The 25,099-nt window shown below is 38.2% G+C and overlaps 1 protein-coding gene across 2 annotated transcripts in view; it reads right to left on the bottom strand.

Annotated features, from left to right (window-relative positions):
• ACOX3 (acyl-CoA oxidase 3, pristanoyl) overlaps positions 1 to 25,064 on the bottom strand; it is a 31,789-nt gene extending 6,725 nt beyond the window's left edge. The window contains exons 1-14 of one of the 2 annotated variants that reach the window (XM_071447487.1): positions 24,519 to 25,064; positions 22,675 to 22,836; positions 21,017 to 21,250; positions 19,945 to 20,016; positions 19,102 to 19,191; positions 18,502 to 18,645; positions 17,544 to 17,632; positions 7,807 to 7,903; positions 7,210 to 7,392; positions 5,818 to 5,940; positions 4,083 to 4,203; positions 3,504 to 3,623; positions 2,405 to 2,518; positions 894 to 1,009 (exon numbers count right to left, since the gene is read on the bottom strand). In XM_071447487.1, the coding sequence (XP_071303588.1) occupies positions 894 to 1,009; positions 2,405 to 2,518; positions 3,504 to 3,623; positions 4,083 to 4,203; positions 5,818 to 5,940; positions 7,210 to 7,392; positions 7,807 to 7,903; positions 17,544 to 17,632; positions 18,502 to 18,645; positions 19,102 to 19,191; positions 19,945 to 20,016; positions 21,017 to 21,250; positions 22,675 to 22,830 (1,659 nt within the window). In that variant the 5' untranslated portion in view covers positions 22,831 to 22,836; positions 24,519 to 25,064. Of the gene's footprint in view, positions 1 to 893; positions 1,010 to 2,404; positions 2,519 to 3,503; positions 3,624 to 4,082; positions 4,204 to 5,817; positions 5,941 to 7,209; positions 7,393 to 7,806; positions 7,904 to 17,543; positions 17,633 to 18,501; positions 18,646 to 19,101; positions 19,192 to 19,944; positions 20,017 to 21,016; positions 21,251 to 22,674; positions 22,837 to 24,518 lie in introns of those variants that run through there. The other variant, XM_071447488.1, reaches the window with a different exon arrangement.
• Positions 25,065 to 25,099: the final 35 nt, after the last annotated feature.

Raw genomic sequence — 25,099 nt, 5'->3', positions numbered from 1 at the left:
CAATTCCCAGTCTGGATTTGACCCTGAAGAATTTCTCTATAAGCTGCTTCTAGGGTAAAAGCAGGAAAGATTTTCTCCCCCTGTTAGTGGTTTGACACAGATCATCCCCTGTTGAAGACAGGCTGGGACTTTCTAGGTGCAGAGTTGAATGTTGACTATTCCTTCCTGCTGTTTTTTAGCTTTGCAGATAAAGTAAATGACACCAGCCATCTTCAGGGAACTGACCAATGACAAGTGCTCATTCTTTGGATGTGAGCCAATTTTTCTCATGGAGGTAGTAGAGGAATCTGGTGAGCTTGGGGATAAATACTGAAATTTGGAGTTAAGCCATTCCTAGCTGTTAAAACTATCTGGTGAGAGAGTGGATCTGCTATATGTAAATTGTCAATGTTTCCTTTTCAGGTTCCAATGCTGTCAGTCTGGTATCTTTCATGAGTACTTTGCACTATAGGAATTAGAGATGAAAAAGACCTATTAGGTCATCTAGTTTACCTACCTGCCAGAGCAAGATTCTTTCCTACACTATGTATTTGGCCACAAGTGCAGATGGAGAAGTAATAATCAGATGCTGCAGTTTATTTAATACTAACAGATTTAGTCTTCAGAAGTTGTGCTATCAAAATTGCAGACATCACACAGCACATGCCTGCAACTTCTCTGAAGGGAAATATATCCTGAATATATCCTGGAAGATTTCTACTGATGGTAACTGTCCTCATGCTATCATGTTCTATGCAATGCACACAGTCAGGTATTAAGTTTTATTAGTTATTTGACTTGCTGCTTTATGGTTCAGGAAATTGTACTTTATGACAAAAGAAGATAAAACTAAAAGAAATGGAAAGACTTGATGAAAAGAAATAAATAAAATAAGAAAGATTAATAAGTATTACCTGACAGTTGTTTTTTGCCTCAAAATCACTTTGTCCAGCCTGCTTCTCCTTATTCATTTTTAGGTCACTTTCTCGGAGCAGATAGCAAACCAACCATTTATAAGCTGCTAAAGGAACTATTGAAAAGAAAAAAGCAAAATTTTTAACATTCACAGTTATGATGCAAAAAGTCACATGAAAATTCTATTGCCAGCCCCAGATTTTGTTACTTGAGATGAAAAGTGAAACCATCAATTAATCAATCCATTGACATGTCACTTTTTCCATTAATGTAGATACAATAAATATCTGGGGATTACAGTCAGATTGTGAGGGTACAGTTGAAGACATAATCATGTCTGGCCAAACACCACTTCAAACTGATCCCAAGCTGGAAGGCAAGGTGTATCCACAGCTCAGTTTAGACTTCTTACTTGAATAAATTTTGTTGTTTTTTTTTTTTTCATATGAAGGCTTAGACCTGCAAGGTACAAAGTCTCTTCTGAGAGTACAAGAACAGAAGACAGTCCACAGTTACAGGAAGCATGTGACTTGCACCATTGTTTTCACTGGTGGCTGAATGTAATCACATTTAAATTACTAGCTTTGCACAAAATTGTGTCATATTTCTAAGAGCAGCCTAGAACCATTAAGGTAAAAGGTTTTTCAGCATGAAGTCCTTGCATGAATCCAGGAAGCTTGTTTCTCAGCTGAAGATTTAATGTAGAGGATACCTTATGGTATAGGGAGCGTTCACATGCTGCCTAAATTAAGGCATTTAGATTAACAGTCCAGTTTCTAACAGAATGGATCAAGAAACAGATTCAGACATTTTTTAAACTATGGTCTGGTTCAGTAGGTATTGCATGAGAGGAGAGAACATGTGCTGTTGCTCTCTCATTATGTGTTGGTATTTTTTTTAACTTTTGTGTCCAAGGGCCAATCTGGGCTCAGTGATACACAAATGGGAACAGCATCTAATGTCATACTTGATTTGATTATAGCAGAATAAAGCAGGAAAACTACAGGGAACTCTTTTACCACCATTACTAATTTTTCTCTATACAACAAAAAGCATCAATCAAAAGCAGATGAAATTCGTGCCTTTTCAACATGCTTGTAAATCCCTTGTATGGCTTTCTAAAAGAAGCTATTTTAGTCATAGAAGGTAGTGGCAATTAATCCCCTTAGAACTGGAAAACAGCAATACAGTGGTGAAAAACCCTAACTCAGAGGTGCTATTTTAAGGGAAGAATAGAGAAAAAGTAATACCTGATGCTATCTTCCATTCCAGAAATTAATTTTGGGGAAATTCATTTTTGCATATGAAAAATGCAAAAATGCATATTTTGAATGTGTTTTGAAATGCAAACTATGTTCTTAGTAAATAAAAATGCATGTAATACAAGAAATGTCAGCAAATATGACAAATATCTAATAAGCAGCACAGGTTGAATCTCAAATCTCTGGATCCTTTCCATTGGAAAGGAATTTAAAGTTCTAGAATCAGTCTAATAACAGCAGAAGCCTACCTGAGGAGTCCATGCAATCTTCAACACTAATGGCTGTGAATTTCCAGCCAAGAATATGATGGTAGTCTTGCAAAAAGTTTATTGTTCCCAAAGGGGATTCAAAAGGAGCTTTATCTGAAATACCAGAGAAAATAAAAATGATTTATGAGAAAAGAAATCAGACTTTTTGGAACTAAAAGCCTATTACAAAGCCATGCATACACTTGACAGGCCAGATGCAATTAGACCATAATACTTATTTTATTATGGCCTAGTCCAGCCAAAAGAGGACTGGTAGACAAGTGTGGAAAAACCTGACATCATTGCCTATAATTCTTCCCCATAAGATTCAACTCCAACTGCTGAGTTTTCTAGCTCTGTAAGATGCCAGTGAAACTCTTTCCTGGAAAACTGAAACAAAATCTAGAGAACTACAAGATGTGGTGATGGATATTGCTACCAAGTCAGGTGATATGAACTGTTCCAAGTACAATAAACAGACTTATGATGACTTTACCAATACAGAGTCACAGAATCATAGAATGGTTTGGGCTGGAAGGGACCTTCAATGTCATCTTGTTCTAACCCTCCCATCCTGGACAAGGACACTAGACCAGATTGCTCCAAACCCTTATCCAGCCTGGCCTTGAACAGTTCCAGGGATGGGGAATCCACAACTTCTCTGGCCAACCTGTGCCAGTGTCTCATTGCCCTTGCAGAGAAGAATTTCCTCCTAACATCTAATCTAAATCTCTCATCTTCTAGTTTAAAACCAAAGGCCATGACTATCTTCCCATGTAGACAGACAGCTCTTCAGACCTGGATGCAATGCTGAGGTAATTCAGTTGAACTAAACTGCACTTCTCAGGGAGTAAGATATGGCTTAACCTGATTAGGGATGGCAAAACATCTAGCTAGCTGCTGCAAGACAGAAGAAAGAATATTTCTTGCAGCAAATATTTCTGTATTGGGAATGCACCATATGATGGAGTCTGAAGCACATTATTTATGTTCCACAAAATTATTAAATGACTGTCAATTGCTTTCAGTATGAAATTACCTCCTGATTCCATTAGCTACACACTGTTAGGTGCAGCAAGGTTCCACAATGAAAACATACCTCTTATGCAATTCATCCAGCTCATTAAGTAGTTGCTGGTTTGCTGGAGCAGGACGTTGTTATCTCCCTCATATGTGCAGTTTGGATCATTGTCATTTCGGATTTCACCCAGACGATTCACTTAAGAACAAGTGCACAGTTTAATGTATTGCAACGTACTAGTAGAAGCTAGGAGAGATTAAATAATTATTCTGTGACAAAATGCTGTCTATTCCTGTACCTAAAACTACTGCTACAAACAGATGTACTTGAAAATTCACTGATTACCTTGTACAGTAAAGATTTTACAAAAGTGTGGCATTAAACTTCCAAGAGAAATTTTCATCTATAACGTCTGCATCTTTATATTTGAAACTGAGACTGAATTACTTGTACAGTCTGTCCAAACACTGGTGCATATCCTGTATGGGTTTTTTTATGACTTCGGGTATGAAATAAGATTTAAAAATATGGATATGAGGATAAAACACTTTCTAAATACATTACTAAAATTTAGAAATCATAGCACAACAGAACACAAAGAACACATCAAAATAACCATTCTCTTTCTGATCAGTGCATGCAGTGTCTGTAACTTACTGGCAAGGTAACCATGCCCTCCACAAGCTTCTCGGCACTCCTGGGCTGCCTGCTGAGCAGTCCAAGATGCCAGTGATTTGCTGGCAGCAGATAAAGCATGAATCTCACGTCCCAAATCAGCCTTTGAGAAAAACAAATTATAAATGAGGAATAACTTTCATAGAAATTAAGCTGGTGACCAGCTAAAGCCATAGAAACATGTGCTGCTTTATAATGAATAATAACTGGCAATACAGACATAAAAGTCTCTGAGATCTGTGTAAGTGCAAAGTGTACACTTTGGTGCCACAGAAAAATCCTGCCACAACTGAGGAACCTTCAGCACCAACTTTCCTATATGAGACAGCAATAATTTGTGTCAGGTAATGGGCACATGGGTGCATCTTAGCTCAGCTGTACCAGCAGGCACAGCATTGAGTGAGTTAATTCACCACCTGCCAAGCTTTCCCTCCCAAAAATGGAGAAGCAGGTGGTTGAGGGTGGCCTGTCCAGAAAAAGCTTCTATTCCCTCTGTGACATAAGCAGTATCTCTCTCCCTAGCCAGCAATAGGATAGTTTTAAAGTTTATTGCCTTACACAGTTCTCACTGATCTTTTAAGCATCAGTTTTGCAAAGAGGAGGAAAATTTTTATGTACACCCTCAGAGACTCCAGAGAATCATAGTGGCCTGAATTTACACTAACTCTGTTGACCTTCTTCTGAAAATGCATTTGGAATTCTGGGCTTGGGCTTGATGCAACCAAAGCTTATTTAAGAGCACCTCCCTGATTGATGTTGTTTGTTTTAAGATCTCCTGTAGAACAAAAGGAATTCATAAGAATTAAATTCTTAAAAATTTTAACAGCAAGATTCTTTCCTATCATGACTTTTTCCTCATAGCCACTGTTTCCCCTAAGATTAGTGACTGCACTGCAGACATCCAGAGATTAAGTATCAGGTAAAAACCTGATATATCAGGTAGATCAAAAATCAAATAGATTCTTCTGTGTTTTGTGCAAAGAGGAGAAATTAAAATACTCTACCATCAGTACAAATTACTTAGTGAGCTTTAGCTGAAAAAAGCTTGAGGATTTAAGAAAGACCTGAGCAATACACAGCAGTACGTAGGCCTTAAAATGTTTTATTGCCAAAAATTATAAAAATATATAAAATTTATATGCTGTAAAAACACAATACTGCAGTTAATTTGATAAGAATCAGTCCTTGCACAGAGACTCATAGATTAAACTATTTCCTCTGTAAAGGGATGACTTCCAGTGGGCTGACTGTGGATGAAAAATTCAGTACTAAGGCTCAGAAGTCAACTTTTTTCATTAAAAATATTTATTTTAATGCATGAATTTGAATTTCAAACTCAAGTCAGACTCAGAGAGTCTGTGCAGGAATTAAGATATTTTCGGAAAATCTTTGATATATGCTCCCTATATAATCATTTACAACAGTCATAAGCTGAATTTACAACATCATAATATATTTATGATGAAAAATTCTGCAAGAGAACACAACCTTCAATCCCACAGAAATCAATAAAATGTTAATCACTCCATCAAAACTAATCTGAATGCTTTTCTAATGCAACTTCAATCAGTACTTTGAATGCCCCATATTTCTGACACATTGCTCTATCATTCCTGATCATAAGAAAGCATAAGACTTCTAGATTGGTCTTCCATTTAACAGTTCCCAGATTACTATAGTAAGAACTCAGTGAAGAGGAAATATGTAAACATCTCACCTGTCTCTGACTCCTGTCCTTTGTCAAAACACCTGCAAAAAACTCTATGAAGTTCCCAAACAGGGACTTTGAGAAATAATCTAAGGCATATGCAGCAGCCAGATAAGGTAAAAGACGCCATTGCTGGAAAAAAAAAGAATTAAATTGATTTGATTACAAATTGATATGTGTTTTTAATAGTTATTATATTGAACCAACTCGTTAATTTTTACTGTGTTCTAAATGGAAATCTGCTTAATGGAGAGGAGAACAATAACCACCTATAATATAATTTAATTACATTTAATTATGTCATAGGTGGTTATTGTTCTCTTTATACAAGTTATGGTTATATTATTTTAGTTCTCACATTTCATGAATTTGTGATAAGCATTCTTTTAAACCTGGGAAAAAGTTCACTGAAGCTTTGGGGACCAAAGACATATTTTTGCCATGTGTTTATAAAATGTCTGGCATGCCAGGGTCAGTCACAATTCATAAGTTTCCTCAGTACAAACATACAGAGGTTGTAACCATTTCATGGGGCTCACAAAGGAAAAGAAAAAGTGCTTGAAAGTCTTTGTGGTAAAGGAAGAAGGGTTCTCCTTTCAGCAAGGAGAACCCACAGAACAAGCCAAAACTGGGAAAAACTGAGAGACTCAAAGAATAGTGGAAAGCACACTCTGGCTTGTTCAGAAATGGTGGAAGGCACCTTCCAGCAGTTTGCAGAAACTCAAGAAATCTTTCAGCATTGCAAGATAAGTGTCAACTTGGAAAAAGGCACCCACACTGCAAGGACCAACTGGGCACGTTTGTTTTCAGCACTTATTATATAATAACCTCTGTCATTCAGCAGATCTGAGTTTTCCCCTTTTCCCAGTTATTCTACATACAGTTTTTTTATTTTTTTCAGAGCAAAAAGTGTTTCTCATCAGCATCAACTGCAGGTAAACCTTGGTTATAATCCTCTTAAATCACTATTAGCTTGAGAGTTTTCCACAATGAATGTCATTGAGTTCTGTACTTTTAAAGCATACAGGCTACAAATGAGAAACAGCATAGCAACAAAAGAAGCACTGATATTTTGAAACAAATGCTACTTTCTACATCTGCAGTACTTTTGCATGTGTATGTAAGACAGCCTTTCTCTTACAAGGTTACTTTTTTTAGAAGACAAATGCTTCCAGCTACTTCAGAGGAACATGAATTTTTTTTTGGTTTTGCTCTTCCAGAACTCGTTCTAAAAGCCTGGCCATGCCAGGAGAAGGTTTTGAGTTGGAATGAACCCCCACAGCTGTACTAGAGTGATACTTCAGGTGACATAGACAACTTTAATTTCACTGTGACCTACAGTAGCTCTGAATGCGAGTTTCATTATATAGAAGTCTGTAGACTGAATTCCAAAGTATTTACCTGTGTTTGGTATTCAAGGACAGGTATTTCTTCATCCTCAGTGGGTCCAAACTGACAGCGAGCTGCTGAGAAGCGAATGGCTATTGCCAAGGCAAGCTTTAAGTTGGTTGTGGAAAGTCCTGTGATCATAATTCTGCCACTGGACAAGGATCCCAGAGCTGCACTGAAACGTTCTTTAACCTCCTGAAGGAATAGAAAGCACAGAATGAATGCTGAGGCTAACATTTCATTTTACCCCCACAAAGATGGAACTTGGTAGCATGAGAAGAAGCAACTTTGTCGATTTTGTCTCTTGACTCATTCAGATGAGTTATTCAGGTGAGACTCAGAATAGTCTTGCCTGAACACAGTCAAACTCTAAACTCTTTGGGACAAGTGAGGTCATGCAAAAAATACAAAGTTCAGTAGAGTCAGCAAGGTGAGTTGAGACATCTCTGAAAGGCAATTAAAAAACCAACATTCATACCTCATGTGAAATTGCCAACAGCCTTCTTAAGTTCAGGTATCCAGTACTTCCTGACATAAGAGGCCTGTTGCTCTGTCTCTCAACCTACTTATACCTTTGTATATTTAATTAAACAAGATCTTGTTTCATACCTTGATAGAACTTGAGTACTTCCCCTCTGCTGTGACATCTCCAGCTACATTCAGTATGTTTTCTTTTGGTATCCTGACATTATGGAACATAGCAAATCTGTTTAAAAAAATACACAAACAGTATAAAATCTATGTCTTCATAGTCTGAGGTGTTCATATTACAGAAAAAAAGGTCACAAGAAAGAAGGGATTGCAGAATTATCTCAGGCATGTCAGTGAACTGAAAACAGAGCCCATCAGGCCAAGTAGGCAATTTTAGGGAAGTATGCCTGGGACAACAAAGACTTTCAGACTCAGAGCAGTACAATAAATTCAAGAAGAGAAATTATTTGTTATAACTCTTCTGATTTTTGGTTTTTTGTTTTAAAAAGATGATGTTTACAAAACCAAAAGAACTACTTCATTGACCCTAGGAGACCATTTTAGCAGCTTTGTAAGGAAAGAAGTAAAAAAGAATGGAAGGATAAGTAATGTATTCTGGTTGAGGGAAGAGACAAGTAAAGTTACTTATTAGAGACCTTGTACACAGGCAGTTTGACAGGTGCTTTCACTGACACCTCAGAAAGCTGAACTGCATTCTCAGGCTGCATGACTTAGGTTGGCTAGGTTGGAACCCCAGCAGTTAAAAAGCTTGGGAAGATGAACATCTTCCTTCTGCCACCTAGAACAGGACTGGGCCATTCTCATTCCAAATAATTCCCTGCCTCAAACAACTCTGCAGAACTGTATTCTTAACTGAGGTGTTGTTTATTCCAGTCTGGAGACTGCTTTGGAATAGAGACACTATATATTTTTATGAGTCTAAAATATAGACCTGTGAAGATCACTCATTCTACTGCAATACAAATAAGGACATAGCTGAAATAGTGCCCTGAGAAGGAACTGAAAGGAAATTTTTCCTTTGTTTAAACTCAAATTAGGAATTCTATTCCCTGAAATGTGGATTCTTAGAAAAGGAAGAGCAGCATAACCCCTTCTAAATTGCAGCACTCTAGCAGCAATAAAGATGGAAGTTCTTAAGGTAAATAGACTGTCCTGAGTATTCATACAGTTCAGGAAGAAAGTGATTTAATTGTTTCACCCAAATGGGCAACACAATTTGGCACAACAGCAGCAGTATCAACCCCACTCATGAATATCTCACTATCTAATAGCACTTGAAAAGCTGTATTTGTAATCAAAGAAAATTCCTTTTTCCTGCCAATAAAGGCTGATCTATTTAATATGGCTCACGAGAGCTAGGTCTTTCACATTAATAAATTACATAAGGGCTGCATTGCTGCATGTGCTTTTAAATTATGAGTTGTTTCCAAGGAAACATATCTGAATACTGAATTTATTCAGCCTTAGAGATACACAGAATTTTCAGACTTAGACACGGAGAAAGGCGTGCTATCCTAACCAAGAACCAGCTGCCTCAACAACTCCAATAAGTGCTTTGTTAAATGCCAATTTCAGTGAGACTACACTACTTAGTAATAGAAGCAAATTCAGATTTTCCAAAAATCTGATTTCCATCTACGTTAATATTTTTTTCATATCACTGAAACTACAAAATATCTTTCTAGAAAGATCTTCTGGCTAAATTCACATTCTCTGCTCCCTATATCCCAAAAAGAATCACAACTAAAATTGTATAACAACCAATATTTTTAAGCAATAGCATGCACCTTAGAAAGAACTTGAGCTTTTAAATTATTATTACTCATTACTTTAATTACAGAAGTGTGTGTGTGGCAAGGTTTAGGTTTCTAGTTTATACTCATTTTTCACAGTTGCTGTCCACCCACAGAATTCCAAGAAGGTGCTTCCTCCTAGGATCTTACAATGCAAGCATAAGGTAGGAAGCTACAACTATGTTCAAACAGTGAAGCAGACACTAATTACTGAAGAATATTTTCCTGACAGGATGCCTGCCAGTCACAGCACACCAGTAGCTCATCATTTTTTACAAGCCATTAAGTCAAATGAGAATTTTAAAAATCAGAGTGATGAAAGTAAGACAGCTCCATGGATGTTTATAAGGATCCCTCCCAAGAAGGAAGGGATGCATGGAAGGAAGCAATGAAACATTATTTTAAAAAGCTATTGACTAGGTGATAAAAACTGGAATTATAAGCCAGACTAAAGGAAGAGTTGACCTAACTCTAAGAGATGATACAATTTTTGGGGCACATATTAGACCATATTTTAAAGGGCTCCAGTTCTTAGGCTTTCTCTCTGCAAATACATATCTGGAACATGCTTAGCCTCCTATGTGATGAATGGTTAAGATTTCATGGCAGCATTCACAGAATCATTAGGCTGGAAAACACCTCCAACATCAGAGTCCAACCATTACCCCAGCAGCACCATGTTCACCACTAAACCACATCCCCAAGTGTGACATCCACACATCTTCTGAACGCTTCCAGGGATGATGATTCCACCCCTTTTCCCTGGGCAGCCTGTCTCAATGTCTTAACACTAATTCAGTGAAGAAATTTTGCCCAGTATCTAACCTAAACCTCTCCTGGTACCACTTGAGGACCCTTCGTTTTGTTCCGTCATTTGTTACCTGGGAGACAATGACAATTAATAAAATGGCAAATTGTCCTCTGTTATGTGTTGTGTTTTACACTGTAGTGATTAGTTCAACTCACTAAGTTGTGCAGTTGTAGAATTTTTTTTTTATATTGACCTGTGCTTGATACTTCATAAAAAGCAAATTGAAAGCTACTACTTTATAAACCTATATACCAATTGCCTACTTTCAGGAATTCCAAGCCTACTCATAACAAACATGTGATAGATGTGTGCTAAACAAAACAGCTCCCAAAATGACCTAAACAATTTTATCCACTTTCACTTGCTGTAATACAATCCCAAACAGTTAAATCTAAGGGAAGTCTTCTGTTGGAAGGAGTGAAAAACCTTCAAGAAAGTTTTATTATAATCTGTCTGACACACATATAAGGAAGCTAATTCTGTACCACATAAAAGATGACCTAAAATTATTATGATTGAAAAGTACAAGCACACCCTTCTTTAATAGCTTCACTCACAGCTAATGAACCAGAATATTGAATTTCCTCTCATTATATGGTAGCCTATTTTCTTAAAATCAAAATGAATTCAAGTAATGGGTTTTTAAAGTTTAGATTTTTTCCCTTGATATTCTCCATTACAGAAATATTATATAAAGATATGTGGACATGCATATTAGATGGCAAAGACTTTAAGAAGCAAAGCAGAGGAGCAGAACTAACAATTAAAAATTCAACAGAAAATTTCCATGTGTAAAGGAATAAGATATTTTGCCTATAAGCACAAGTGTTGAAAATAAAGGCAGAACCTCACAGGACTGGTGGGTTAAGTGACCTTGTGAGATTGCTGCCAACTGCTGTTATGCTCCTTCCCCAAGAACTTTGCTATTGGGAATTGTTAGACATACTGGCCAATTGGAACTTGATATTGGAACATATTAAAAATAAATAGTGAGATTTAATGAAGTCAATGATCACATTTTTAATGGTTATTAGCCTAGAAAGCATGGACTTGGCCCACATCTGTCAACGCATTTAGGGGAAAAATCTCCTGAAAGAATTGAAGAAATATCTTACAATAATGGAACTGTATACACAGTCATGGGGATATCATGTACCAGCAAGCTTGGAAAATGGCTAAATTTCACACAGTGATGACAAGACCAGAGGTCTAAGAGCTGCCCTACTTAGGGCCTCTCCAGCACAGCAGATAGCGTGACTGAGATTAGGGCCTCTCAGCAAGACAGACAGACAGCTGTCACTTTCAATAGATATCACAGGCCTCTACAGCAATGTGTAATTTTGCATCCTGTGGACACATTTTTTACCACAGATAAAAAAAAACCTGTGTCACATAGATTTCTACCAAGAGCAGCTGAGCAGAGGAAAGTGCCATTCCAATAGCAGCATTCTTGTTTGGGTTCCTTGGCCAGTAGTTTAGGGAACATTTCAAACTAAGTTAATCTCACTGACTTTAAATCACGCAATAGTAATTCATCTGGTGTGCAGCAATGCTGATAAAAGAGGAGCAGCTGGAAAAGCTACAAGCTCCTTTTGCCAGTACTAGAGTAATAAACTGTTACCTATAGTACAAATAGCTCAAACATGCTTTGATGAACTTCAGACTCACTAAAATCCTTTTCTGCCAGCTTTTGTTACTGACTACCTTAGAGATGGTGCAATCATCTCTAATGCCAGACTTCCAGCCAGAAACAGAAACCAGGTGAATTGTATTGGAAGGCTGTGAGTCAATTAATATCAGGGCTGTTTATGGGATATATTAAACCTTGGGAAGAATAACATTTCAGAGGTTTGATGAAAAACTTGCAGAAGGAAAGAAAACTGCCACATATTCTAGACTGATGCTCACAGAAAGGTTGGAGCTGAAAAGAGTTACTCTTACAGTGAAATTGTGTGGCAGTATTTTAGTTTTATTTTCTACAATCAAGGCTGTAATGTAAGAATGCAGTCCTGTACAGTAATGCTCAATAACAATGATAAAACAACATAGTTTATAGCCCTCCTAATCCTAACCTAATGGACTTCACAGGCACACAAAGACTCACTCACACTTAAGTTCTTACAGTCCAAGTGCTCGTGTTGTGAGGAGCACTGGATGAGCAGACTCCTGCAGCTGTCAAGAGCTGACAGAGCCCTGCTAAGGAACAAAAATGGCTGGTTGAAGTTCACTGCAGATGTGAGGCTGTATTTCTGTGCATCAAAGAACAAATGTGTGACCAGATTTAAGTCTACCTTTCCCCATTTTCACCCACATCAAGTGCCTTTCAGTGTGAACTAGCTATTGCTGTAGAATCTTGAGGCACATGAACATGACAAAAATGAGGGAATAAGGCAGCACTCTGCAGCAATGTGACCACAGCCTAGTAACACTGTATGTACCCACAGAGTGTCCAACCCTGACTGCAGAAACTACTTGAGGGGGGCAAAGCAGGGAAATGTCAATGATTCTGCTGCAAAAAGCACAGCTTTAACTTAAACTGTAAACATGCAAGACATGTTTGCAAAATACCTAGTTTTAACTGTGGAAGTGGCACTTTTCACAAGAACTAAAGTGTTCATGGTGTATTCAGATAACGTAAATACAGGCACAAGCATTTTAACATTCTTTTTTCATCTCTAGCTACTTCATTGCTATTGCTATCACAACTGTTTGATACTTAGGTCCGAGGCTGTAAGTCAATAAAAAATATTAAATGAGCTCAAGCTTGTTTATTTGGGAAGAAGGACTCATTTTTAGACTTAATTTCTTATATCTCTGTTCTTTTTCCTGTACTGAAACAGCCACTCCTAAGGCCTTGCAGTGAACCAGACCTGACAAATTATCTGACTGAAGACTACAAAAATTGGTAGGGTTTTTTTTCCATGAGCTTTCATGCAGTTCCAGTTCCCCTACAGCTACATAAATGTTCATCACAGCAGAAAGAAAAAGGCAATGTGGAAGTAGGAACAAATAACCAAAGAAGCTGATTATGGATATTATCTTCACTGAACTACTGTTTCAGATTGAAAGATGAAGTTCCAAAGACTATTTAGGCTTCAATCATGTATTATAGCTCCTATCTTCCTGGTGAAATAACTGCAACAGTTGCAAAATCTAAATGGGCATTAAGAGGATAAATAGCAGAAGACAAAAAGGACTAGACTGATTGTTCTGTCCTTAAACTAGCAATAGCAGCATCATAATGTATTATTGGCAGTGATGCTGAAATACTAATGAAGAAACAAAGTATTAATTAACCATTTAAATGCAATTTGTAAAGGTTTGGAAGCCATGTGATATATCCCATCTTTGTCAATATATAAGGAATTATAATGGGGGCTTTCTGAGCCATCTCTTTCCAGAAGGATCTTTTTACACAATTTATTGCTTTTCTATCAAATAAATCCCCTTTACTCATTTCTTCTTGGGCAGTGTTTTGTATTCAGTATCCAGAACACTGAATCTGGCCTCATTGATTGCTAGAGAACATGCTGAACATCTTAGTGTGTTGTATGTGTGCAAAGATTGGCTACATTTTAATTGTACATGAAAGGCTGTTAAACAGCTCATAAACCCCACCACAGTTTTCCCAAGCCCACAATTATCATTAGATCCAGCTAACAATTCTTCCTCTAGAAAGACCCTTTCCTCCCCTACAAAGGCTTAAGGTAAAATGACAATTTCGTTTCTCTAGTTCTTCCCTTACAAAGGGTTTTATCTGCTGAACAAACTGCTACATGTTATCAGTGGACACAGCTGAATGGAGCTCAGAACATGTTTTACAAAGAGAGGCATGGTAAGCACTACTTCAGAAATACAATTATAGCTGATTTTCACTCTTCCCCATGCAGATACAGCTGGGCATCATTTCCATCTCTGGAGAGAGGAAAGCAGAAATTTGCTGCTTCTTACAACTGGACTTGAAAATGGTTCACCACCAATTCAGTGTCAATCATTTACTGATGTGCACTGAGGTAATGGGCAATCTGGGCAATGTTTCAGTAGCTAAGGTACATCCTCCCCCACCCTGGCCCCCCAAAAAACCCAAACAAACAAACAAAAAAAACCCCACCAACAAAAAAAACCCACACCAAAGGAAGGAAACAGAAATGCACATCAACACATAGCCCAGCTCTTGTTTTATGTGTGTGCCACCCCTCCACTCCTTATGCCTGCCACGCACTTTACTGAAAAGCCCCTGAAATCCCAAATACTCGGGGATCTTTTCAGTAGTTTTTTTCCCCTCAGCGACTACCATTTTGGGTCCTCAGTGAGCAGCATATTTCAAAGACTGCCAGAGCACTAGCAACAGGTGGACATTTTAATATTATAAAACAAAGACTGAAGCATTTGCATCCCCTGGTGGCAGTCTGATTTAACTTTGGTAACAAAACACGAACCCAGTTTAAACTCTCCATAAGAAAAAATAGAGTTCTATTTTTGCCCCTTTATGCATCGATTACACAAATTATTGTAAATTTCCTAGAGAAAGAAAAATATTTTAAAATATTTTACAGTGATTTTGTCTTTTTTTTGTTGTCAGGGCAGCTAAAGTTACAAAGACCTGCAAACACCATGTGATTTTTGGACATTCACATTATGAAACTATGAGAATTACTTGGAAAGATAATTTTAGAAATGGATTCACACTGCAAAAATTTCCACATTATTTCTGACATTCTTTCTCTTACTAAAAAAAAACTATACTCTGCATCAGTAGGAAACCAGCTTTCAGCCAAACAACCCAAGAGAATAATTGTTTTTCAAAGCCAGAATGGACAACTACAATCAACTACTCTGTTTTCTTACATAGCATAAATCAATTGCATTTTCTAAGGAGGCTCTGGAATTTCTTCCCCATGACCTTCATTAGTGTTCAGGAATTTAACTCTCTGTATCCATATTGAAAATTATTGGCGTAAATTTCTTGAAGCACAGGAACAAAAGCAAACATCTGTCAGAGATGTCAGACTCTGATCCCCACTGTGACCACATATCCTGAGTGTAACTATATGGAAATAGACCTGATTTACTAAGTGCTCATGGTAGCTGAACCAGACTTCACAGACACATTCAAAATAACCAGGCAGTGCATGTAGTGGAGACTAACACAAGCCCATGCCTTCTCTGAGACAAATGAGGATGTAAGATTGCCAAACAGCCAAGGAGAACACCTTGACAAGGTGTATGTGGTGAAATTATCTCCCTGTGGATCCTGGCATTTTGCAGATCATGCAACCAAGAGTCCATTTTCTAGGGTGGCATGGCTTGTTGTCTCTGCACACAAATGCAGAACTTCCTCTCCAGTCCCCATCCAGACCTTCATGTGCCTCTGAGAGCTGACATCTCCCAGCCCTGACGCTTCTGACATCTCATTGTGAACAGGAAAGTTGCAGAACAAAACTTGGTTCCCTGGTTCTTGACAACAATGTTGGCCTGTCTGCAGTCTTAGACCTCTCCAAAAAACAAAGCAGCTAAAGTAGTTTAGGAACACAGGGTCCTGGAGTTTTTAGCTAAATGAGGGGTATCTATGGGTAAACTTGGGCTCCCTCATACTTCTTTCTTAATCTACAAGTGCTGTCTTAAGGTTTCTAATGCAGGGACTATCTTAATGCATATTTAAGAGATCTATATCCATGATTGGGGTTCTTTGGGCACTACTGTTTGAACTAATAATTTTCTTAAAACAACATATACAAGTAAACAGGAATGCCCTATGACTGCTTTAAATGACATATGATGTCAACTAAGATAAGGGACTTCATCTGACATTAAGATAGGAAGTCACTGTTATCTCACTTAAGGAGTATTTTATGGATTATAATTTCAAATTATTCAGTTATTACCTGTATTTGAATAAATACTCTATTTTTTTCCAGTAGATAATGGAGAAAATTATTTAAAATTATGTACATTTAAAGTCACGTAACAAGCATACTCTTCATTCCCGTGTTGCACATAAATCCATATTGCAATATAAGAATGAACAGCAGAATTTAAATACTTCTGTAGAAATATGAAGTTGAATAACATTTAGATTACTCAGGCCCATGCTGCTGTGCCATCTGGTGGCTACTAGTCTGTAATGCAGAAGCAGAAAAAAAACACCCACCAAACCTTAAATAGCCCTCTTTTCCAAGTCTTTCTTACAGTTTTCCTCTACAAATTAATTTTGGGTTGTTTCAGGTTTTTAAAATTTATTCCTTCCGTGTCTTCAGGAAACAGAGAATCAATGATAATGAGCCAAGTAACCATAAAATTCCTACAACATTCTGGAAAGACAATTACTGCCATAATGTTTGAAACCAGGATACTTTCAGATGTCTATAATGTGTTTACTGCAATGATCTGTTTTGAAGGACAAAACATAAATCTGTAACAAACTGAATCAACAGAAAGAAATAAATTTGAGGCATAAGGAAGTGAAACCTTTCTTTACCATTTAAAGGTTATGTCTTTATACAGAGCTATGTAACTAATCAAACAGTTTAAATAACTTTTACATAATGACTGTTTTAATGCAGAAATACACCTTTGTTTTCTCACTGTATCTCCTCCTCATCAAACACCTTTTGGGTGTTATTAAAGTTGACACAGAAAGGCCCTTGGAGTCCATGACTAAGAAATGGAGCCAGGTATGTTTTTATTTCAACTGTACACACACAATACAGAAGAAAATAACTAGCATTTGCTTTCTTGGCTGCAGTCTAGAAATCCCATGGTTTAAACAAGAGACATAGTTTCTCTCTTTGGTCTCATTTATCTTAATCTTTACTGAAAATAAACCTTGTCTGGGGACCACCATTAGCCTTCCTGTGGGCGGGAAATCAACAGAAAAAATAATTAAAGTCTTACATCCAGATGTGTGCAGAAGCTGATAAAGCTCTTTACTCAGAACTTACTAGATTTTTTTCCATTATTATTGTTGAAGAGTCTGTAACTGCAAGACTACCTGGGGATAGTCACAGAATACCAGGAGCACTTAATTTCATTTTAAAGAGTGAGAAAGGCTGAAAGGCTGTTAATATTCAGATAGAAAATACTGAAAATCAAGATCTTTCAATCTGGATTTTTTTTTTTTAGAAATATTAACAATTTTAAACCACTAGTGAACATTTCAGGAGTAAGGACAGAACAGATACAGGGGATCTTTGCACCACTGCAGTATGACATAACCTAGAATGTTTTCTCTTTCAGATGTATTGACTTACCCATTATCCAACCCATTCAACCCAATTTTCTTTCCTACATCTCCTACCATCACACCTGGCATTGGCAGGAGAGTTTTTGTGTCTCGAATCTGTACAGAAGTGAAACAAAACATTTCAGTAACAGAGCAATGAAAGCTATCGACTGAATTTTTCCAAGGTTGAAAATATTCCCAACTTGTACCCTGATATTAATGATAAAGAGACCTCTCTGTTTCTTTCAAGCACATAATCCTGCATATAACTTGACTTATGCATCCTCTCATTCAGGACACAGATACTTTAATGAAAATTAATTTGGAATATGACATTAATTACATCACTGTTTTAAATATCACTTGACAATGATGACTGCTCTCATCAGACTAGCACTGAAACCTCCTTCAGGTGTACACAGACAAAGCAGAAACCATTGGATTTTTTATGTAGCAATCAGCTTTGAAATATTACAATTCTGTAATAAACTTTGTTCAGTCTGCAGCTAGCCTAGTACATTTTACTATGTACAAGTTTTGTACTACACCAACATATTTTCTACATATTTTCTGATGCCTTTAATTCTATAAAATTATTTCTGTGGTAGAAGTTTGCAGATTTCATGCAGATCAGCATGAAGCACTGGCAGACATAAATCATCTTAAGTCCTGTGCAAGACTTTCAGGACTTTATATGACACAGATGAGTTCTATCTATACAAGTACCAATATCATCTGGAGACTTTTCAGCTCTTCTATATTTTCTGAAGGTTTTGCAGAAAACTGAGAGTATAAAACCAGCTCTACAACCTTCATAAAATCAGTGAACATTTAAAAAAAAGTATCCTGGTTACAATTCCAATAAAATGTAAAGGTATTAAATAAAGAATCTGCTGGTCAGGTATAAATAACATCATAACAAAGTCTTGAATTTGAACCCACTCTTCCCCAAAAGAATAAAATTATTAACAATATTTCTACCCTACCTGTACAATAAAGGGATGTAATCCTTGGCACTGTCCATCAGGAGTATAGAGCTGGGCATACAAAAGTGCATGAGTGGCATGTTTCCCCAAATTACCAACCCAGAACTTTGCAGCTTCAAAGTCAGGTGTATTGATGACAAATTCCTGTAACCAGGAAATAAAAAGAAAATTATATAAATAATTAAAATCAGGTGGGTTTTTTTCACCACCCTGGCAATGTTCTGAAAACATTCATTAACTGCCAGGATTTATTCTATACTGCACTCCAGCACCTAAAATCTCTCTTATTGTGTTCAACTTTAGAGAGAACCTATGTAGTAAGGAAAAAAAATTAGAGTTCAAAAAGCTCATTATCTCATTGTAAAGACTGAAACTCAGCTTTTTTAATTGCTCATTTAAGCAGTTAAAAAAAAAGAAATGCAGCTTAATGGACTGGGAAGCATTTCCTAGAATTTAGGTTAAACTGAGCTGTGAGTTCAAGTAAAGAACCGAGAGAGTTGTTTCAGCTGTGAGAGTTGAAGCCTGTGCAGGGACCAGCTCCTTCTCACACAGTTTAGTATGGAAAGGAAGCCTGGCTGACAGTGTGCATCAAGGACTAACCTGAGTGCTGGGATCAAATGTGGCTGTAGTCCGTAAGCCTTTGGTGTTAGATCCGTGGCTGAGTTCAGTCAGAGCAAAACATCCAAAAATCTGAATTAGGAGACAGAGGGCACAGTTCAAGACCACTTTATTACATTAATTGAAACAGCAAGACTTTCAAATGGTTTCAAATTCAGCTATTGGAGAGTAACTTGGCAAAAAAAACAAAACAAAACAAAACAATGCAGGAAGTGATAATGAGCAACAAAAGAAGCACAAGGCTCAGTTAAAGTGCAATCAAAATATTGATCTTTTAAAATCAGAAGGTCTGGCCAGACAGTGAATGCTGCCCACATGGCCTGGACTGGAGAAAATGTTTAGGATTGGCACCTTCTGTATCAGACAGGCTGCATTTATTCTGCAGAGTGCTTGGTCCCAAGTTCCCACTGAACTCCATGTGGTGTTTCTTTGGCATTAAGACATTATTATTTTCCATTTTATAACATTAGAATGGAATTTTTATGGCAACACGTCAAGGTTAAGAGTATCCTAGCAGGAGAGTTTTAAATGACTCTGGACAGAGCCTGAATTGGTGTAATGTCATCTATACTGCCTTTAGGGAAAAGTTCCCAAATTTTGTCTGCATGTTAACTTGGATAGTCCAAAACATATCCAGGAAGTGGTTTATGAGCTAGTAGTGAGGACAGTCAGAGCTCAATGCTTGAATCTGCTCCATGGCCTTTTCTTTTGCTATTTAGAGGTACCTAGGTACCCAAAGAGATCAGAAATAACACTAAAACTGCAAATAGTGCAAACACAGTTCTAATAGTGTCCATTTCTCACAAATTATTAGAAAAAAATTACCTCCATAGTATAAGCTTGTTTCAAAACATATGCAAGTCTCTTAGAAGCACTCATAATTGAACCTGCAAACGACTGTAAAAACAGAATAATGGATTAAATCAGTGCCCTGTGATGAAAAGCACAAGTTGCACATGACTTTTAATAGTAATGTCCAGTAAAGAGACCAGGGAAAGTGAGCTGCACAGTAAACTATAATTAGACTATAGCTGGGAGAGGTAAGTCAGGATTTGATCTTGTCAAGGCCCCTTTACAGATGACTGAACTTGTCCCAGCTCTAACTTGTTCAAGCCTTCATAGCAATTGCTTAGAAATATTTTCCACTTGCCCTTAGTGATATTCCCTTGAGCAAAGGAAAACTTAAAGACTATTTTAGTTCATTTTACTGCAAACAGATTGGGAACTGAAAAGTAGCTGCTTCAGGATCAAACAAGAATGCTGATTTGAAAGCTGCCTTCAGTTTTCCCATGTGGATATTCACATAACAAAACTCTAATTCCTAGATGGTCTCCAGCTGTGTGAATAGTAATAATTAATTAATTTATTAAACTGATGATATTTGACCAGCTATGTTGAGCATTCTTTGTGAGAGACCAATCTGGGAAACAACTGATTAACAGAATTCAGCCACTGATGCCAGTGAGAAATTTTAAACTGCTTTTCATTCCTTCTGGATTCTGCCCTTCATTAAGACACTGGGGCTCAAGCAGGTAAGTTTCTGATACCTGCAAATCTTTAGCAAACACACAGCCACCAACAACCAAGTTCTTGGGCTACCCTAGAGAGGAAGCAGAGTAAACAAAAGAAGGCATCAAAAATTTTTTTCTGTATCTCTGTCTATACTGTTTCACCTTTACTTTCCAGGTGGGATTCTAGTGGAGACAGGGGTTTAACAACAAAGATTACCCACAGCTCTCTGACTGCTCTAACCAGCTAAAACTTAATACCATTCTTGAAAAGAAAGGACGAGGAAAAGATCAAGTTTTAATAAGATAGGCATAAAGCAACAAAATTATGGTATTAGAAGTTACTTAAATTCAAACATACACTACTATAGCCATTGAACTGTACTTACACCAGAATGTAAGAAAAACTTGAGACACAGAGACCAATCATACATTCCTATAAAGATCACCATATGAAAGAGCCTTAATGGGTGCTCCATCATCTCTTGCTGAGTGAGGAACTCGTACTCAAAGAGCCTTTTGCAGCGCAGGAAGGTCAGCTCCTGGTACTTCTCACGGCACAAATCTTCTCCAGGATGATGTGCAAAGAGAGGATCATTTTCCAGAGCAGAGAAGATTCTGTTCTTGGAGAGGAGAAAACTGACATGAGAATACTGACCTAAAATCATTACCAAAACCTGTTAACGTCCTTCAAAGTAACACTGGGTCTCAAACTACAATTGTTAGCTGGAAGGTACAAACTTAAAAAGCAATTAGGAAATATATTTAAATTATCTGTCATATATACAGCTCATGCAGCTAAATTTTATGACATCTCCTTCACCATGAAGTGATTCACTCTGAACCTACAAGAACAGTATGGTAAAACTTACTTGCTTTGGGTAGCAGCTTCACTATCTCAATACATGAAGCTGCTGGCAGAATCTAAGGGGCAAAAGTCCCTCAGTCTGAGGGTAAAGGTAAAACTCCAGGGCTTACATTCAGTTAGAAATATGTCATGATGGTAAAACCATTAGGCTACCACAACTGCTGTGTTCCCAGATGAAAGTAAAAAAAGGCTCCATTTAATGGAACCACCATATACAGCCCTCCAATGTGGGGTTGTGCATCTTTTAATGTTGTAATTTGGATCCTTTTTGTATTAGGTAATATATTATGGCATTTTTTTTATCCCAGACCTGTGTCTTCAAGATATCCACACCTTCTTAATTGTGTTTCACATAAGAAGGAAGAAATCCAGACTTCCTGTGCTTTCCTTTGAAAGGCAGTCATTCCCTTTCTCTGTGTAAGCATCTCTACATGCCCACACAGCTTTGAAACTCCAGACACAGAACATTTGAGGTTTTATCTCTGCTGTAACACACACCAGCCAGATGCAAAACCAGGCCTTTTTGATTTCTCTGATCTACCTGCTAGGATGTTTATAATTATGGTGAAGATTCAAGATTATTTAAATCTATGTAAATCTACACCACCTTCAGAAAGTTAGCTCTTTCTCTTTCTATATCTCCAAGTCATGCATTTCCACACCATCTCTGGTGCTGCAGGTAATCTCTTTTCTTGGTAGGATTAGCTTTCAGCAAGGTTCACATGCTAATCTCCAATTGCAATGCCACATAAACATTAATGCAAGCACATAACATTGGAAATTAGGTCAAAGTAAGACAGAAATACTGTTTGATGGTGGCTTGAACGTAGCTCTGCATAAGTGCCTTGCAAAATCATGTGATCTATGATTTAAAGCAAACAGTAAAGAAATATGGTAGAATATAGTTATTTCTCAGTTTGAAATGAACACTCAAGTTCTGGAATGTTGCACCTGCTGATCTCCCTGTACTGATGTTCAGTAATTAAATGAGTCTTATGACACAGCACAATAGATTGCTTAAAAACTCAGCTCTGTTTTGAAAATTAGCTGTGCAAATCAAATTCCTTCATGCTCCATATTTACAGAGCATTATTAACTATACTCCCTTTAAAAAAAACATACTTAGTTCTACTGGTACCTGCACAATTAAAACATGCCTACAATTCTTGCCAAGTTTACCTTCAGCTGGATGATATCTTCACCATCTATGAAGAGTGCCATCTCCTTCCAGTTGAAGGAAGCTTTCTTACGATATCTGGAAAGGGGGCCGTGAGGGAAATCTGCCAGCAAATTATCCCATGAGTTTTGGTTGCCAGTCATTTCTTTCTGATTCATTGTTAGCTAACTGCAGCAAAAATGAAAAGATAAAACACAAGCTGAAGCACCACAGATATTGGATTGTTAGTTATAAAAAGAAATTAAAAGAGGTGTTAATTGAATCCATAGACTTGTTCAAATGCATGAGTGCAGCACTGCAGAGGCAACTAAAATCTTGCCCTTCCCTTTTTCTAATTCAACTGGCTTGATACAAAGAAAAAATGCCTTTTACCCAATGTAAACGAATTAAATCATATTTGTTATTAAAATATGAGCTAAATATGAAACAGGGACAACACTGGTTATTACCATATTGTGTATTAAGAAAGGGGGTGATAAAAGATGAGAAAATACCATGTCTTGAACAACAAAATGGAGTAAGGCCCCATGAAGTCTGCTGGCAACTTTGTGTGCATCTATGGGTCAGGCAAGAGCACTACAAAACTGCACAGACCCTGCAGGATTTCCCTGTCAGGAGGTACAACTGCACTGCTTCGGGGGAGAGAGAGAAGAATCGTGACTTTTATGGACCAAAGAAATAGAGGCTGATCCTCTGCAGCTCCCAGAAGCTGGTGTTGGAGAGCCCTCTGCTGCTCACGGCACTCCCAGCGATCCCTGGCACCTCACAGAGGCAGAGATCTCTGCTGCGCCTGGAGGGAGCAGAAACCATCGGACAGGGCAGCAGAAGGACCGGCTGAAAGAAGCAACTCAAAGGTACAGGCAGGACATCCTGGCCCAGGGCTGGCCAAGGGCTCACTAGAGACTTTAAACATTATTAAGTACAGAAACTACTTCAGCAGTCTGTTTTTTCAACCCCTTTCCTCACTCCATCTGCTTGATATATCTCCTTGATACCTCTCTTTTCTTTCAACCTTTTTCTTTTATGGAGGTCATGCCCTAGTTCTGAACAGTACAAACATAGTAGAAGGGAACAGCAGGACAGTATTTCTGCACGTGACTTCGAAATCAGTTCTAGGAAGATGCAGCTCCAGTACTGCGCAACAGGTTTGGAAAGAAAGAAAATAAAAAAATAAAAAAAAAAGGACATTGAGTAAGTGTTTCAACCTCCAGCCAAATAAACAGATACTACGCTTGTATTTGGAAAATAGCTAAATCAGGCAGCAGTTGGATAGGTCAATCAAACAGCTTTTCACCCATAAAAGAGAAAAAAATTACACTGTAATATTGCAGCTATTGCATCTAACTTTATTTACATTGCAAATCTGTGATATTACCCAAATGAGAAAACCTAAGAGATCATTTAAAAAAGCATTCTGTGCTTAAAATACATTATAAATTTTCTGACTTCACGCAATGTTTTAATATAATCTGGCTCCAAGTCAACACTTTCAAAACTAATTAAGAAATCAAAAAGGTGGTTGCAATAGGAAAGTAACAATAGACTGTCCTAAAGAATAACTTCAATGTTAATTTCAGCCTTGCTCTGAAATTTTGAAACGTGTGTGAAGGTGGAAGTAAAGACCACAATGTTTTCATTTTGCAAAGAACTGCCGCAGTTCCTCTGTGAAATGTTGAGTTGTAAACCTTTTTCCGTGGAAAGTGCTCCTGTTAGCAATTCAATTTCATACCCGGGCACCAAAAACGGGTCACAAGGGCAAAGGACAGTTTGCAGGGTACTACCCTCAACTATCTCACGCAATAATGACACAGCTCAGACACTTGGTTGCTGTCAAGAATAATGATACTGTACCCTCATGGCCAAGAGATGATACAACCGGTGTTTTACTTTATTTCCTTTTCTAGCGGCTCTGCATTTCCGAGCAATCTGCTGCTGGCAGGGGCCCAGAGCAGGGCAGCCCGGGCAGGGCACGAACCGCTTCTGTGCGGGTTCGCCTCAGGGCCGCTGCTCGAGCGGCCCGAATTCACGGCGGGGCACGGCTTCTGCTCAGACAGGGCAAAACCAGACTGCACGATGTGCTGTTATTTGCTAAAAAAAGGTGTACCGAGATGTTTCCCTGATGGGCCGGGCTGACTGTCCGCTGTCAGTCAGCCGTCCCGGTCTGGAGCTTGCTCTCCGGAGCGTTTTCACGCAGCTGTTCCGCGCCCGCTGTCACAGCGGCACAGACCTTCCCCAAAAGAGCAGCACATGCCGTGAGGACCCTCCAGCCTCACGCCCTGCTGGCAGCTGGCGGCTCCCCGCGTTTTCAGCCGCAGGACGGCACGGCAGCGGTCTCTTGCGGCACTTGGAGCCTCAGAGCCGCAGGCGGGGGCCAGGGGACCCGGTACGTACCTGCGGCCGGCGCCGTCTCCGCCTCGGGAACTGACG

This window comes from Agelaius tricolor, unplaced genomic scaffold, assembly GCF_023055355.1.
Source record: "Agelaius tricolor isolate 1412-34295 unplaced genomic scaffold, bAgeTri1.0.p SCAF_24, whole genome shotgun sequence".
Taxonomy (NCBI): Eukaryota; Metazoa; Chordata; class Aves; order Passeriformes; family Icteridae; genus Agelaius; species Agelaius tricolor.
This window is presented reverse-complemented; position numbering and strand designations above follow the sequence as displayed.